This window comes from Sciurus carolinensis, chromosome 10, assembly GCF_902686445.1.
Source record: "Sciurus carolinensis chromosome 10, mSciCar1.2, whole genome shotgun sequence".
Lineage (NCBI taxonomy): Eukaryota > Metazoa > Chordata > Mammalia > Rodentia > Sciuridae > Sciurus > Sciurus carolinensis.
Genome location: NC_062222.1, coordinates 100,311,802 through 100,326,925, shown reverse-complemented (window position 1 = coordinate 100,326,925; position 15,124 = coordinate 100,311,802). Strand labels below are relative to the sequence as shown.

Below are 15,124 nucleotides of genomic sequence, written 5' to 3'. Positions count from 1 at the left end.
TGAGGGTAAGAATGTCCCAGTACCTCTCTGTAACCTATTTAGGTAATCCAGTGTGCCAAGAACCATCAGTTGGAAAACTGGTAACTCATAGGTAGGTCAATTTCACCTCTATATAGAATAATGTTTTGGAATTTGCTTAAGATAGTTTAAAATCTAACAGTGATTAGTTTTTTTTTTTTTTTTTTTTGACTGACATGAGATTTATTTCTTTTTATTAGAGTAGCATAACTGTTTTGTTTGCTTTTCTTACTTTAGGGAAGTTTGACTTAGTCCTTTTTCATCTTTCTCTATAGTTTTAAATAATTGAGAATTCAGTGCTGATAGTAAAAAGAGCACAGTATTTGGAATCAGTTACATCTGGGTTTGATCACACCTGCATTCCCCCCAACTGTGCGATTTACTGTATCATCTTAGGCAAGTTTCTTAACTTATCTGATCCTCAGTTCCCAATGGGGAAAACTGGGATGATAACACCTACTCAGAGAGCCTTAGTGAGAACTAGAGACATTAAACATATATTGCCTGGGAAATCTAAGACACTTAACAAATGACAGCTATCATTACTTGAAAGTTAAAGCTGAGCGTATGTTTACTTTCTACTACACTGTGGACTCTCAATAATAATCATTATTTCAAGTAAACATTCTATCACAGAGTGTTTTCTTCTCAGTGCAAAACTAAGGACCCACAATTTATACTCTCACGTATGTCAAGTTCTTTAATGACTTTACTTGTATGTGAGAATATGGCTCAAGGTTAATGAACTAAAAATCCACATCTTTTCTTTTAGAAACCAAAAGATAGAACATGAAACACTGATGGTATGCCTTTTAAACATCTCTAATGGGTCTATCCCCATTAGAGTACCAAAAACTTATTATAGTGAATCTGAACAGTTGCTTCAGCCCTTTGTCTTTTAGTCAAGGATAGCAGAATTTTAAAAAACACTTTTTTAAAGATAAATTTTGATTTTATTGACTTCTTGTAATGATTTTAGAGGACTGTCTCTTGAAAACTCAGTGCAACTTTAAAAATGTGTTAGAATTTAGGCTTTCAAGAATATTTTAAATACGGAGACTACATAATAGATACAGTAGCGCTCTCCAGTTAAAATAATTAAAAATTATCACAAACTCTGTAAAAACATGATTTGCATGCATACTCAAAAAAAAAAAAAAAAAAAAAAAAAAAAGGTCAAGTCAAGATATAAACATACTGATGACCTCTGGGCTCTTCTAATGTGTGTTCCCACAAGGGTTGTCTGAGATTTGGCAGCCCATGTTTTGGCCGGTTACTTGTACTTTGAAGAGAGTTCCATCTGCACACATGCAGAGCTTGTAGCGCACCCAGTCGCCACTACCCAGCTGGTCTCCACTGGAGGAACTGGGTAATCGCGTAGTGCTGACCATCACAGTTCCATTTAGGATGATGCTGTTTTCCTATGAAAGGGATAATAATATGATTTTTTTACTTCCACATGTGAGTATAGAACAAAGTTACTAAACAAAACTTGCCAGAGTATTAACATGAAAAGAAGGCAGTAAGAGTAAAATCATGACCAAAGCAATAATGGCAACATCAAAAACCAAAACAACCATCAAGATACAACTGATGACTTCTTACTTTATTCAGTTCATACTGTATGTCAATAAATCCACAGTATAACTCTCAATTATTAGTTAAAATTACATCAAAAGTCCTAAGTGTTTAATAAAACTAATGTTGATTATGTCTCATTTTCACTTGTTAATTCCTAAGAGAATTTTAACGAAGTTACTGACTGATAAGTTTTTGATGATGAGAAGAAAAAGACATTTTCTCTTACAGGGAAAATTTGAGTTAATGAAGATTGAATTAACTAAGATTAAAACCATATAATTTAGAAAACCACGTATTCAAAGGAAACTGTGTGGAGGTTCTTCCTCTTCAAGTCCACTGCTCCAGAAACACTCTTATAAAAAAGGCCCTAAGAACCCCTTTTTTAGGGATCACTAAGCATATCTCCCTTCCTTCCTTTCTTCTTTATTTCTTTCATTTATTCAACAAATAATTATTAAGTGCCCACTATGAGCCAGACATTATCCTGGGTACTGGTGATACAGATAAATGAAATAGACAAAGTTCAAGTTCTCATTAGGCTGCCATTTCAGGGAGTGGGGCAGACAATAAACAAATGAAGAGGTAAGACCTGTAGGACATCAGATGGGATACATTCTGAGGAAAAGTGAAGCAGGGTAAGTAGGGAAGTAGAGAGAGTGAGCAGATGGGGATCCTATTTGACACAAGAATCAGGGAAGGCCTCTCTGATAAGTTCACATTCCAACAGAAACCGGAAGAAGTGAAGAAGTAAATCAGGTAGGTAACGGGGAAGGGAATTCCAAGCAGAGAAAATGGTAAGTGCAAAGGTAAAGATGTGCCTGATGTTCTAGGGACAGTAAGGTGGCCAGTGAATGGAGCACAGAGGGTGAGGAGATGAGACCAGGGACCAGACATGAAAGTCCAAGGAATGAACTCTGGATTTTATTTGAAATTAGGTGGAAGCCATGTACAGGTTCTGAATAGGTAAGTGATATGACTGTTTTAAAAATCACTCTGGCTGAAGGGCAAAAAATTGACTTGTTGTGAAGCAAAGTCATAGAAGGACCAGTTAGGATGCTGTTCCAACAATCCAGGTGGGGAAATGATGACAGTTCATACCATAGTGATGATGGTGGAGGTGGTGAGAAGCAGCCAGCCTCTGTACATCTTCTGAGAGTACAGACAGAGGCTTTGCTGATAGGTTCTCATTTTACAGGACAGAATACTGAAAGATATGTATGTTTGGTGAGGAAGTAGGATGTCAAGATTTAAGACCTGTTGGATTTTGGATGCTATTAGACATGTTAGTGGAGAAGGTAAGAAGGCATTTATGTATCTGAACCTTAGTTCAGAGGAAAGGCTAAGGCATAAGGCAGGAGTTCCAGATATGGAGTTGTCATCTTACAGAGGGTATTTAAAGCAATGACAGAAAGATGGTTAAAAAGCAATAGAAATGGATAACGTATTAGTGGTGTTACAGGCTGACTAGCCCTTATCTGAAATGGTTGGAAAGAAGCGTTTCAGATTTCACAGTTTTTTGGATTTTGAAGTATTTTACTGGTAGGGTATTCCTAATCCAAATTTTGGAATAGGGATGCTCAAGCTATATGGAATAAATATTAACTCTAAATTATTAGTTTTCAAATTTTATTCCAATGCTGCCATCTTGTGGTCATTTAATTTTACTTTCTTTAAATTGTTTCTTAGGCAGTTTTATTAAATTCACAGTAGGGTGAATACAGTTAACATTATGCTGTATACTTAAAATAGCCAGAAGAGAGAATTATTAAATGTTCTTACCACAAAGAAACAATAAATGTTTGAAGTGATGAATATGCTAATTACTCTAATTTGATCATTACACATCGTATTTATCTACCAAAACATCACATTGTACTTCATAAATATGTACACTATGTGTCAATTAAAAATGAAAACTAAGGGCTGAGAATGTAGCTCAGTGGTAGAATGTTTGCTTAGCATGTGTGTTGGGCTCTGGGCTTGATTCCCAGCACCACAAAAAAGAAAAATTAAAAAAGAGAAAGAGAAAAAAAAAAAAAGATTTGAAAAGGTAGTTTGATAAAATTCAAATAAGTAGCTTATATTCTTTAAAACTAATCATTGATATTGACTGAATTATACAGCTAATTATCTTTTCAATATGCTTTTTTAACTGTGAAGAAACTGATATGTATATATATTTTGAAGTATTTTAACATTTGTCATGAAATAAGATAGAATAGGACAAGAATTTTCCAGTGGGGAAAAAATAAAGGTTTAAGTAATTTGTGTATGGTCTCTGTGAGTGGTTCAGGCCTCCTGCTTTTCCCTTCAGCTTTCTCATGCACAAAACAACAGCCCGGCTGGTGCTCAACTTGCTCTCTTCGAGAAAGGGCTTCTTAGCACAACTACTCAATACTGTTAGGGTGTTTCTGGCAAGAATTACACTTAACGCTCATCTTTACTATTCAGAGATAGAATTATGAGCTTTAGGGGAAAAAGTTGTTTATGAAAGTGAAACAACTACCTCATTTTCTACAGTTCATTATTCCTAAAAAATGTGCAACTGAATTTTTAAAAAAGGGAATAAATAAGCCTTTAGATTTGAAGTCACTTTTATCATGTAATGCTTGGTAAGACAAATTTAATTAATTTTAGTTAAGTAGTATATAGTAAGGGCCCCAAGGATTTTGAATAAGTACTTTTTGACCAGAATTATGAGTTAGCAAAAGTTTTTTAACTTATGGCTCCCTTATATGAGGTATAATATCTGCTAAAGTTGAGATATAATCTGTGAAGCAAAAAGAAAATTTAATTTTCAGAAGCTGCAATAAAGGCAAAAATCTTTTTCCTATAGAATTCATAATAGATGTTTAAATGAAATAAACTTGATACATTTGTTAATTTTTTTTTCACAACACGATTAAAAACAGGAAAGGCTATGAAGACTCTTTAGTTAATGACAACTTTTGGGCATGCATACTTTGATCTTTCAGAATTCTCTTTAAGAAGTTTGGGATTTTTCTCTTTTTGCCTTTTAAACAAATACCAACAAAATTTAGACAATACAAACTAACGAAATAAACGCAAATTTTAATCGTCTTTATCCTGCTACTCATAACTAAATATTGCTGATATTTTGATATATTCTTATAGGTTTTTATAAACTTATATGTTCTAAAAAATAAAATAAAATAGTTCACAAATTGTTTTGTAACATTCTTTTACTTCACAATCCTTTTTGAAAATCTTTTCATGACAAAGAAATATACAATTATATCACCATTTCTAGTAACTGTATACTATTCTACACATGGATTTATGTATCTAAGAACCTAATAACTCTCTTACACTCTTAAGAAAATACTCACAGCCTTTAACTCCATATTACCACCCATGTGAAATTCAATGGTTTTGCCCATAATGAATACTCCTTCATTTCCACGCACAATAGCACGCCCATCAACTTTTATATTCAAATCACTGGTAGCATTGCTTGTAATCTAAAATTAAAAAGAAGTATTGAAAAGAGTTTCTAAATTAATATGAGACAAATTATCACAGATAAATGGGAGTTTCAAACATGAGAAATTACAGGAAATTTTATAGATCTGGAAACTGATATAAAGAGAAGACTTGAGATTGGTCACACAAACTAGATAATGAAAGATTTAGAAATAATCCTTTTCCATGTTCTGGAATACAGTCTTTCATATCACTGTAAAGAAGTGAAACTCTCCTCCCACTTTATAACTTTAGACAATAATTGTCTCCCATTAGTACAGTGAAGAAAATAAAAGTCGTACCCTTTCAGTAGATGCTTTTTTGAACATTCAGACTTTTCACTCCACTTGGCAAATGAAACTCATGGGTTTCATAGTCTGTGCTGAATAAGATATGTTGAGTCCTCGGGTCAAAAAACTGCATACCAATGTCACTTGTAATAGAAGTTTTGTTCTTTTCTACACTGAGCTTTGTTGTCCCTTGCTGAAAAAACAATCTTAAAAAAAAAACACTCTATTGTGAATATATTTTCAAAGAATATTGCAACCAAAATTCCTAAAGAACATTATTTTTAAAAAATTATACAAAACACTATTTAAAAAAAAACCTATAATAATAGATTAACTTCAAATGCATTTAATTGCATGTGTCCTATCTCCACTTCCTTGGGAGAAGAATTCTTTAAAATGAAAACTTAAATGTTTATTTGCTTATTTGGCTCTGCATAAATGCACAGGTCATAGGGAACATGCTCAAGGTCTAAGATGGCTGGGGCGAAAGTAAGAATACCTTCTTGAGGTTTCACCCAGCCTATGTTAGAGCAGCCACGTGGCATGCCTGGTGCTGAGCAGAATGACACATTCTCTCCCAGATTCTCAGAAAATACAGGGTATTCTACCCCAGGAAGGAGCTTTCTTAATTAGTTTCCTCATGTGGAGAAGAGTAACCGACCTATTTCTACACTAGTTATATCTGTCAATGCTACCACTGAACAAAATCTAGAATATTAAGAAAGCATCTAAGTTTAAAAGATTATAAAACCAACACTACTGAATACTAAGTATTTCTAAACACTGATGAATACAAAACTAATAAATTAATTTTCTCTAAAGGAAGAGAGCTCTTCCTGTAATTAACTAGGTTTTTGCAAAGAATTGTTCTCGAATCCCCCTTTTCCATTCACACACCACGTTTCAGTTAATGTGGTAACTTACAGGCTGGTTGTTGCCAGTGATGACCAAATTTTCATTTCGTCTTCCTCCAACTGTGCTCTTATATAAAGGATGTATAACTCCCATGTCAGACACTTGTTTGAATCGAAGCAGACCACTTTCATGAAACTCCATGCTGTCACAGCCGTTTGGTCCAATGCGAATCACAGCCCAGATAACAAGGGTTATCTGAAAAAGAGCACAAGCCCATTGTTAACAGGCAGCATACACGTGACACACTTGGAAAATGAAAAGAAAAAATCATTGCCAAAACATCAAAGACTTCCTAAAATGTTTAACCAGTAAGATGAATATATTAATTGATTTTCCACTGATAAACAAAACCAATTTATTTTTATCACGGCATTACTCGCAAAAGACAAGTCAAAATACTCAGAAAGGTCTATAATTCTTCTACCTTTCCAGGTTTCATTCCCCAGGGCAATCACTTTCAACGATTTTAGCTGTAAGCTTTATCTCCTTGTTTCTAAACAATATGTGAATTAATACATGTATACTGTTATTTCCACATTTATCAATTTTAGGTTTTATCTAGTAATTTTCTGTTTTAGCACATGAGAATTTTAGCTTATTTTTACCTCTTTTTTTCTTCCAATTCCAACTTCAGGTTTCAGTTGAATCTATGTTCAGTATTTTCAGTATTATGACCATATAAACTCTGTTCACTGCTAAAGCAAATACTTTATTATGATGGGAATTCTTTTCTTCTACTTTGTATAATACATCTTTCTTTAATTTGCTTAGCTTCTTTGAAAATCTAACTAAATCTCAAACCCTCAAACATTTCTATAAACCTCTCCATGAAATGTTCTGTCTAAACTCCTCAGATCATATATTTGTTTTATTTTTCTCTCTCAGAAAATCCTTCTGCAACCTGTCTTCCTGCTCCAATCTGGACTTCCTGCTCCAATCTCTGTCCTCCCGCACAGCTGTCTAACTGTAAACTTTTCCTTTTCTTTCGTGCTGGAACTTCCTTTTGTCTTTCTCCTGTGCAAGAAAGATACCCAGTTTCCTTATCTTCATCTTTCTTCAGTGCTTTCTTTTGGTAAAGCAGTGGTTTTCTCATAAACAGCAGAAGTAAAATTTTTTGAAGAACATGCATGGCAAGAATGTTGCATCTGACTGACACTCTGGCTTAAGTAGCCATTTTTAGATTTGAAATGTTCTTTCTGAACTTTGAAAGTCACTGCCTCATTGCCTTCCAGTTTCCATTGCTACCTTTAAAAAATATTTTTGGTGGTGCTGGAACATTCTATAACTGAGCTTCATTCCCAGTCCTTTTATTTTGAGACAGGGTCTTGATAAATGGCCCAGGCTGGGCTTGAACTTGCAATCCTCCTGTGTCAGCCTCCTTCCTGAGTCACTGGGATTACAGGAGTGCACCACCATGCCTGTCCCACTTCTGCTTTTGAGAAGTCCAATGCCACTCTGACTTATTCTTTATATAAACCTGTTTTTTTATTTTCTTGGAAAATTTTTAGAAAGATTTTAAGGTCTTTATTTCTAATTTTTTACATTTCATAGTACTAGTCTGGATTCTTTCTTTTTTCAATGCATTATTCCAGAGCTAGAATGGTAGTTTTCAATCTGTTCTAGAAATTTTCTTAATTTATTGGATAACTTTCCAATGTTTTCTGGTTTTGCTTTCTGAATCTCCTATTAATAGAAAGCTCCTAGATGGATTCTTCATTTTGTTGAATATTTCTTTGTTTTCCAAAACCTATCCATCCATCTGTGTGTATATCTTTATGAGTTCTTCCTATTCTTCAATTGCTCCTTTTATTTTTTATTTTTATTTATTTATTTATTTATTTTTGGCGGTGCTGGGGATTTGAACCCAGGGCCTTGTGCTTGCGAGGCTACCAAATGAGCTATATCCCCAGTTCAATTGCTCCTTTTAAATGGTATGTCCTTCTTGTCTCATGGATTCAATATCCTTAATATTTTCTGTCAATTGTTGCATTTTCTCTATCTCCCTAAGTTTGAGTTTCTACTTCTGTCAGGGACCAAGAAGAAGTTCTCATTCTGAGGACTTTCTGACCTTTATGATAAGCAGCAGCCCAGGGAATATTTTGCGGTTGCCTCCCCTGCGCAAACACCCTGCAGCTGACGGCTGATGGATTCCCCGAGCGCGCCCCCTCCCCACTCCCGGCTGATAGTTCTGCTTATGGCCCGCCCCCGCTTCTCTTCTGGGATTTCACCTTCCCAACGGCATGAACTTGCACCTTATCAGGAGCCCAAAAGAAAAACACAGCCAACCAGCCTGTGTCTCATCATACCCCTCATTCCCTCAGCATAAATACCCGTGAGAATAATAAAAATTTGCAGCTCGATCAGAATTCCTATCTTGCTGTCACTCCCTGTGTCTCTTGTCCCTTTCATTCCTTCTCTCTTAGGTTCGCCGTCCTGCGTTGATGTCCCGCGGGTCGGGACATACTTCCCCAGGACTTGGGTATTTTGTTCCATCATTTTTCAATTCCTGAAGCTTTCCTCAAAAAATCTATGGATCCCTGACTCAGTGTTCATATTTCACAGTGATTTTGAGAAAATGTCCATAGAAAATTATGTGGGATGGGGTTTGTGACTTACAGGCTTCATGACAGGGAGAGTAGATGGTTTTTTCACTGCGACCTGCCAAAAGTCACTGTTGTCACATCTTTTTCTTTAGGTGCTTCAGTTCTCTATGGGGGCTCCTCTGTCTCTTTCCTGCTGCCAGGGAGCTAGAGGAGGAGGAGGAGGGGAGAGGGGTGCACGAAAGGCAGCCTCAGTGCTTTGCTTTCAGACTACACTACTTTCAGCTTGGAAACCCACCTTCGCCCAACAGCCTCAGACAGAAAGATGCCTGTCTGGTCCAGGGTGTCTAGACACATGCTAGTCTTGGGTGGTGTTCAGAGGGGCAGCTGCCCTAACTGCTGGTTGGGGGAGAGGGAGGCCCAGGCATCTGACTACTACAGATTTTTCAAATGAGTTCTATTTCGGGTCCTGTCTTGCTTCTGCTTTTCAAGGTACTTGTACTTCCAACTCCTGAGGCTTTGAGGGTTCAGCAAGGCACTTCACTAATACACCCTGCAGCCCCCTCCCAACACACAGGCAAGTCTCTTCTCACTGACAAGTATTTGCCATTCCTTCTCCTACTTTCTGTCTTCATATATTGTGGTTTGGGATTTCAGTTGTCTTTTACTCTCTTCAAAGATATTTCTGTTTCTTGCCATTGTCACTTTGGAATGAGTGTTTTAGAGCACAGGATAGAAATGTCTTCGTTCTGCCTCTTAACCAGGAGTCTCCAATAAGACAACTTTATAAGATAAAAAATAAATTCTAAATATGTTTTCCTAGTAAAGTTATTTATGGTACCAACTATAAAATGTATAGTACTAGCTCTTGCTGACTTTAGTGAAGAATTAGACACAAATGTTTTGAATGTACATAAATTACAAAGGCTGGCTTGAGAACATTAGAAGTAAAAATAAAGTCACTTTTGAAGTGCTGCAGATCATGTTCATAAGCAGTCTTAGGTATACCATTAATCACTCTCTGAACATAAAAATAACAATCTAAATATATTCCAGAGGGTTTCAAAATTAACCTTCAGAGTTGTGAACTCAGATTAAAAAGACCCCTCCTGTAAACATTTAAATATCTTTGGAAAAGGTAACATGTAGGTCCTCAGCACCATAGAGTGAATCAATCTACCAGATCCTTTCATTCTTCTTCTTTTTTTTTTGGTACCAGGGATTGAACCCAGGAGTGCTTAACCACTGAGCAACAGGATCTTACTAAGTTGCTTAGGGCCTCACTAAGTTGCTGAGGCTGTTCTCCTCTACTGAGTTGACTCTACCCTTATTAAGAGTTAAGTCCTTTAAAGGGAAGAATCTGTCAACATTTTTCCTAAAAGGAGAACTTCACCATGATTTTATTGCCTTTGTCTCTCTTAAAAAAACAGAATCCTGTCTTTTCATTCAACTTTTCCTGCAATTAGTGTTGCCTCCTCAGCCTAGGCTTTTTATACATATTCACTAAAGCCCATAGGAGATAAAACATGTACAGCAAAGCAGAAAATAAGACGGTCCCCTAACAAGTTATAGGAACTAAGTTCATATATCACCTTAAAAAAAAAAATGAAAACTTCCCCACGGTAATTGAAAAGAGAATATTCTGCACCATATACTTACAATTAAATTGATGACAGCCAGGATAAACAAGAGGATAATCACGCAAATGGCTAAATTGCCCTTTCTCCCTCTCAATCCTGTTTTATGGAGCCGATCTTCATCAATTGGAATATATCCTGCTTTAAAGTTACTATTGTGCTCTTTATTAACATTCCTTCTCTCCACAGCCTTCTCACGCATGGACTTCTTTACAGGACCATTGGAACTTTGCTAAAAACAAAATACAGCACAATGGAACAGCTGTAACACACTTTTTGATACATTTATTAAGGGCAAATTCATAACTAAAGAAAACTAAACCGGTTACGGACATATTTTCCACTAAAACCCCACAAGTCATGGGCCTACAGTCTCCAAATAATAACATTACTACAAAGGGAGGCACTGCATAGGAAAAACTTCAGTGTGACTACTTGATAACATTTTTTCCCTATTTGCTTTCAACAGTCCTATTGTCAATAAGGTGTACACATAATTTCTTGTTGGAATTGACAAACATATCTTATGGTGGACAATTTATTTTTATTAATATGCTTAATTTTTTCATACACATATTTTAAAAAGAATTTGGAATAGTTGATAACAGTTTGCTCCTTATAACTCCACTGACTAAAGCTAACATTATCCTAGATCGGCAGATTGGGCAGTCCTCTGAGAGAGAGACAGAGAGAGAGAGAGAGAGAGAGAGAGAGAGAGAGAGAGAGAGAGAGAGTGTGTGTGTGTGTATGTTGGCTGTGGTGGGGTCAAGTGAACCCCTTCAGGGTCTTTAATGCCAGATACAGTTTCAAAATAACATTAAGATCATTTCCTTTTTCCCTTTAATAGAGTACATGATCACATGTGACAACATTATCACTCTTAAAGCTAATGCAATGTTTGTTTGTTCTTAAGTTTTCAAATTTTTTCAGTTTTGATTTCTAATCAATACCAGTGAAGTAACCTACATAAACAAAAGCTCTTTGGGATCTCAGTAGTTTTTAAGAGTGTAAAGAGAACCTAAGACCAAAAAACTTGAGAACCATTAAACTAGACTATGGTTGAATGACATAGTGGGCAATAAAAATCCTACTTAACAAAAGTATGAAAGGAATGGCAGAAATGGATACTGCCCAACTTATATAATTTTGAGAGCTCTGAGAAAACTCATTTCTTGAATAGGTATGTATTAAGCTTAAACATTATACCATATATAGGCCACACAAGACATATACAAGACATATAGGCCAGCATTCTTATTCTCTATGTGTTACAGTACTATGTCAGAAACAGTTAACAGTGCAACAAAGCACTTTGTATATTCAAGTGCCAACAAACTGCATAGCAATACATGCTGCAGAGTTCAAATGGGAGAGAATCAGGATGAGCTAGAGTTGTTGGGAAGGGGGAGGAGTAGGTGGGTCAGATACAGTACTCAAATACTTCCTCTTTTTTCCATTTTTCATAAGCCTTTGATAAGCCTGTTACCCCTGCCACCACAATAATATTCCAGTTGTCCTTTCCACTCTTCCTTGACAGATGACCTTAACTTTTTCATTCCCTGAAACGTAAGTCATTCATGATCAAAAACCACTGATGACCTCCAGCTCAACAGAACATAAAGATTAGAGTCTGTACTCTGCTATCCAAGAACTTCCTCAGCCTGGCCCTACTTGTCCAAAACTTTTATACTCCCAGCTTTGCTAGACCTGACAGATCAGGGATGATAAGAAAGGCTCTGTAGAAGGTAACATAATCTACTCAAAAGATTTTATAACAAAGCAGACATGAATACAGTTGTGTAGGTTGGGTACTGCATGAGGCTGCAACATCTAAGAGGGTGCATGACCTGCAAACATTTTAGAGTTGGATATGCATTTAGATTGTTTTTTTAGTTGTAAGAGTTGCCATAAGTAAAAGTGCTTTCTTCTATTTTGCACAGACACAGTACAGGCTTGTGACAGTCTTAATAGGTGGGTGACTTAAAGGTCTTAGTCAGAGTTTGAATACAGGCCCATAGATAAGAGAGAAAGAGGGCAAAATTCATCCCTTTTGGGATGCACTCTTTGCAAATTCATCTCCACTATTATCTTCAATTTGATGTATTTAACAATTACTGAATATTTACCATGTGGTGTCAGGTACTCCAAACTGGTTAAACAAGATATCATTCAAAGAGCTTACTTACAGGACAGTAGGGTAGATAGACAAAATCATGAACAACTGCAGTATAACATGGTAAGTGCCATACCACAGCAGTGAAAGCAATACCAAATGGGTACAGAAGAGGACAGCAACTCCACTTAAGGGGTGGGGGCTACACTGAAGATTTCTAAGAAAAGTTGAGGTTTAAAAAAGTTGAATTCTGAAGGATGGTCAGTATTAAGTCCAGCACAAAAGCAGAGAAGGGCATTCTACGAAAGGGAACAGCTTTGAGATTTAGAGTACAAGTCACCTCTGAGGCAATGAACTTTGGTAACTTTAAATGGATGGAGAGAACAGGTATAGGAATGAAGCTAAAGATGAGGGGAGGGATATGGCTGGGGACCAATAAATGACAGTAAGTACCAATGCATCTAACACAGAAGCTCTTTAATCAGGAGGGAACTCATGAGAACCAAGGAACAGCTTTACTCTTGACAGTTTCAAACTTTACTCTAAACTTCACTCATTCCTTTACATTAACTGTCACTAATCTGCAGCTTAACTATTGTCTTTAGCTGATTTTTTTGCATTTATTTGGCAGTTTGATTTAGGCTCCTTGAAGGCAGACTTCACATCTTCCTATTTTTTTCTGTTCCTTAGAATGGGACTTCCAGGAACATATAGCTAATAGATCTCTAAAAAGTTAATTACCTAAGAAAATCTTTCCAAAGGTCAAAAAGAATGTTTGCAACTTGGTTCACTGATTTTCTCAACAATGTTGAAGAATGACACTTTCTCAAAAGAAACTATCATTATCAGTTATTTTAAAAGGGAAACAACAGTTAAGAAGTGACTGAAAATTATAACCCTAGCAACTATATGTATGTGTATGTATGTAAACATATTCACACACATATGCATGTACATATATGAGTATAGGCTGATGGAGGGACTCTGAAACTATTCTAAGTTACAAGTTTACAATGCAGATCAGGAAATACTTGATAATGCATTCTTAAAAGTGATTTAAAACTCACTAGACAGCACAGTTTTATACTGGCGACTAAATCTTCAAAAACCAAAGCGAGAGGGGAAATCTGGCACGTCTGCCTATCAGGGTTGGCAGAAACAAGACGTGGCCACAATCTGACAGGAGGCAACAGCTGACCACTTCTTGGCTGGTGTCTGGGGAGCCTCCCGGCTGGGACTGAGGTTATTTTTATCCGCATCTTTGCTGGCGGCCAAGCAGGGCACGTCCCGGAGTAGGCTCTGGGTTGGCACGGTAGCCTCCCGATCCCTGAGGACAGTGTCCCCTTCTCACTGCCGCCGAAGGATAGCCAAGTCAAGCTAGGCCGAGGGCCGCGGCAGGCTCCCCACTTCCCGGAGAGGGAGCTCCTGCTCGGGTCGCACCGCGCCTTTGCCAGCATCCCGGTGGCGGACAGCTCCTCCCGCCCCGCCCCGCCCCGCGGAGCCCGGCCCCACTGGCCCTCGCGCCCCGCCGGTCGGCCGGCCCGACCGCCGGCCCGCCAGCAGCACCCGGCCTCGCCCGCTCCTCCAGCCCCAAACGCAGCGGGGCTCACAGACCTGCTCGGTCCCCGCCGCCGCAGCCGCTGCCGCCATCTTCCAGCGCCCGCCGCTGCAGCTGCCGCCGCTCCCCCCGCCGCCGCCGCGCTCCGCGCCCCGCCGTGCCCGCCACGCCCGCTCCCGCGCCTGCGCACTGGAGGGGGCGCTGCTCACACGCCCCCCGCCCCGCCCCGCCCGGTGCCGCCCAGCCTGGAAGCGAGGTTCCCAGGATCTCCAGCTGGGCGCTGCGTCAGGAAAGGGTCTGACAGGGAGGGACCCTAAGCGACCCCCGACCGCCCCCAGATTCCCGCCCGAAAAGGAACCCTCAAAATACATCTTGCCTCTCTCCATTCCCCACCGTGAAGGGCTACTGACATCGGAGGTGTGACGTCCTCCTTGCCAGCGTCTCCCTGGCGAGGGTGGGAAGGGGCGACATCCTGCGTACTCATGGGCGAGGATGGGATGTGACAATGAGGACAGAAATTAAGTTACCAGTAGGTGGTTAGAATCTTGGCATTGTCCCCAGTGCGAGGACACTGAATGGCTTCAGGGCTGCTTCTAAACTTTGGAGGGCCTATGAAGACTGAAGCTTTTTTCCTGCGGTATTGGGGGCGGCTTTTCCTCATAGTATTGGAAATAGTGTTGAAGATTTATGTCCTTGACGAACCTAATTTAACAGACATTTATTGCACACCAGGAAGCCACCCACAGGTACAGGTAACTTGAGTACATATTCGTTGTTACTTGTTATCAGTATTACCCAACACGCCTTTCATCGAAAAATAAAAAACGTAATGGAGTGCAGCAACCAAGGTGTAAGAGCTGTTTCTCACACCGGCAATCACTTTTAGAAAGCATCCTGGGACCCAGGGCTGACTCTTAGCAGAAAGCTTCCTCTCTCCAGGAACTACGTCATTTTTTCTTTTTTTTTTTTTTTTTTTTTTTTTATGCAAG

The 15,124-nt window shown here is 38.4% G+C and overlaps 1 protein-coding gene across 1 annotated transcript; it reads right to left on the bottom strand.

The window, feature by feature from the left end:
- Positions 1-136: 136 nt before the first annotated feature.
- Positions 137-14,250, bottom strand: Sgcb (sarcoglycan beta). The gene is given in 7 exon segments (XM_047567259.1): positions 137-1,439; positions 4,950-5,081; positions 5,385-5,402; positions 5,404-5,573; positions 6,293-6,482; positions 10,487-10,696; positions 14,192-14,250. Coding segments are annotated over 7 exon segments (960 nt in total). The 5' UTR covers positions 14,228-14,250; the 3' UTR covers positions 137-1,235.
- Between the last annotated feature and the right edge of the window lie 874 nt (positions 14,251-15,124).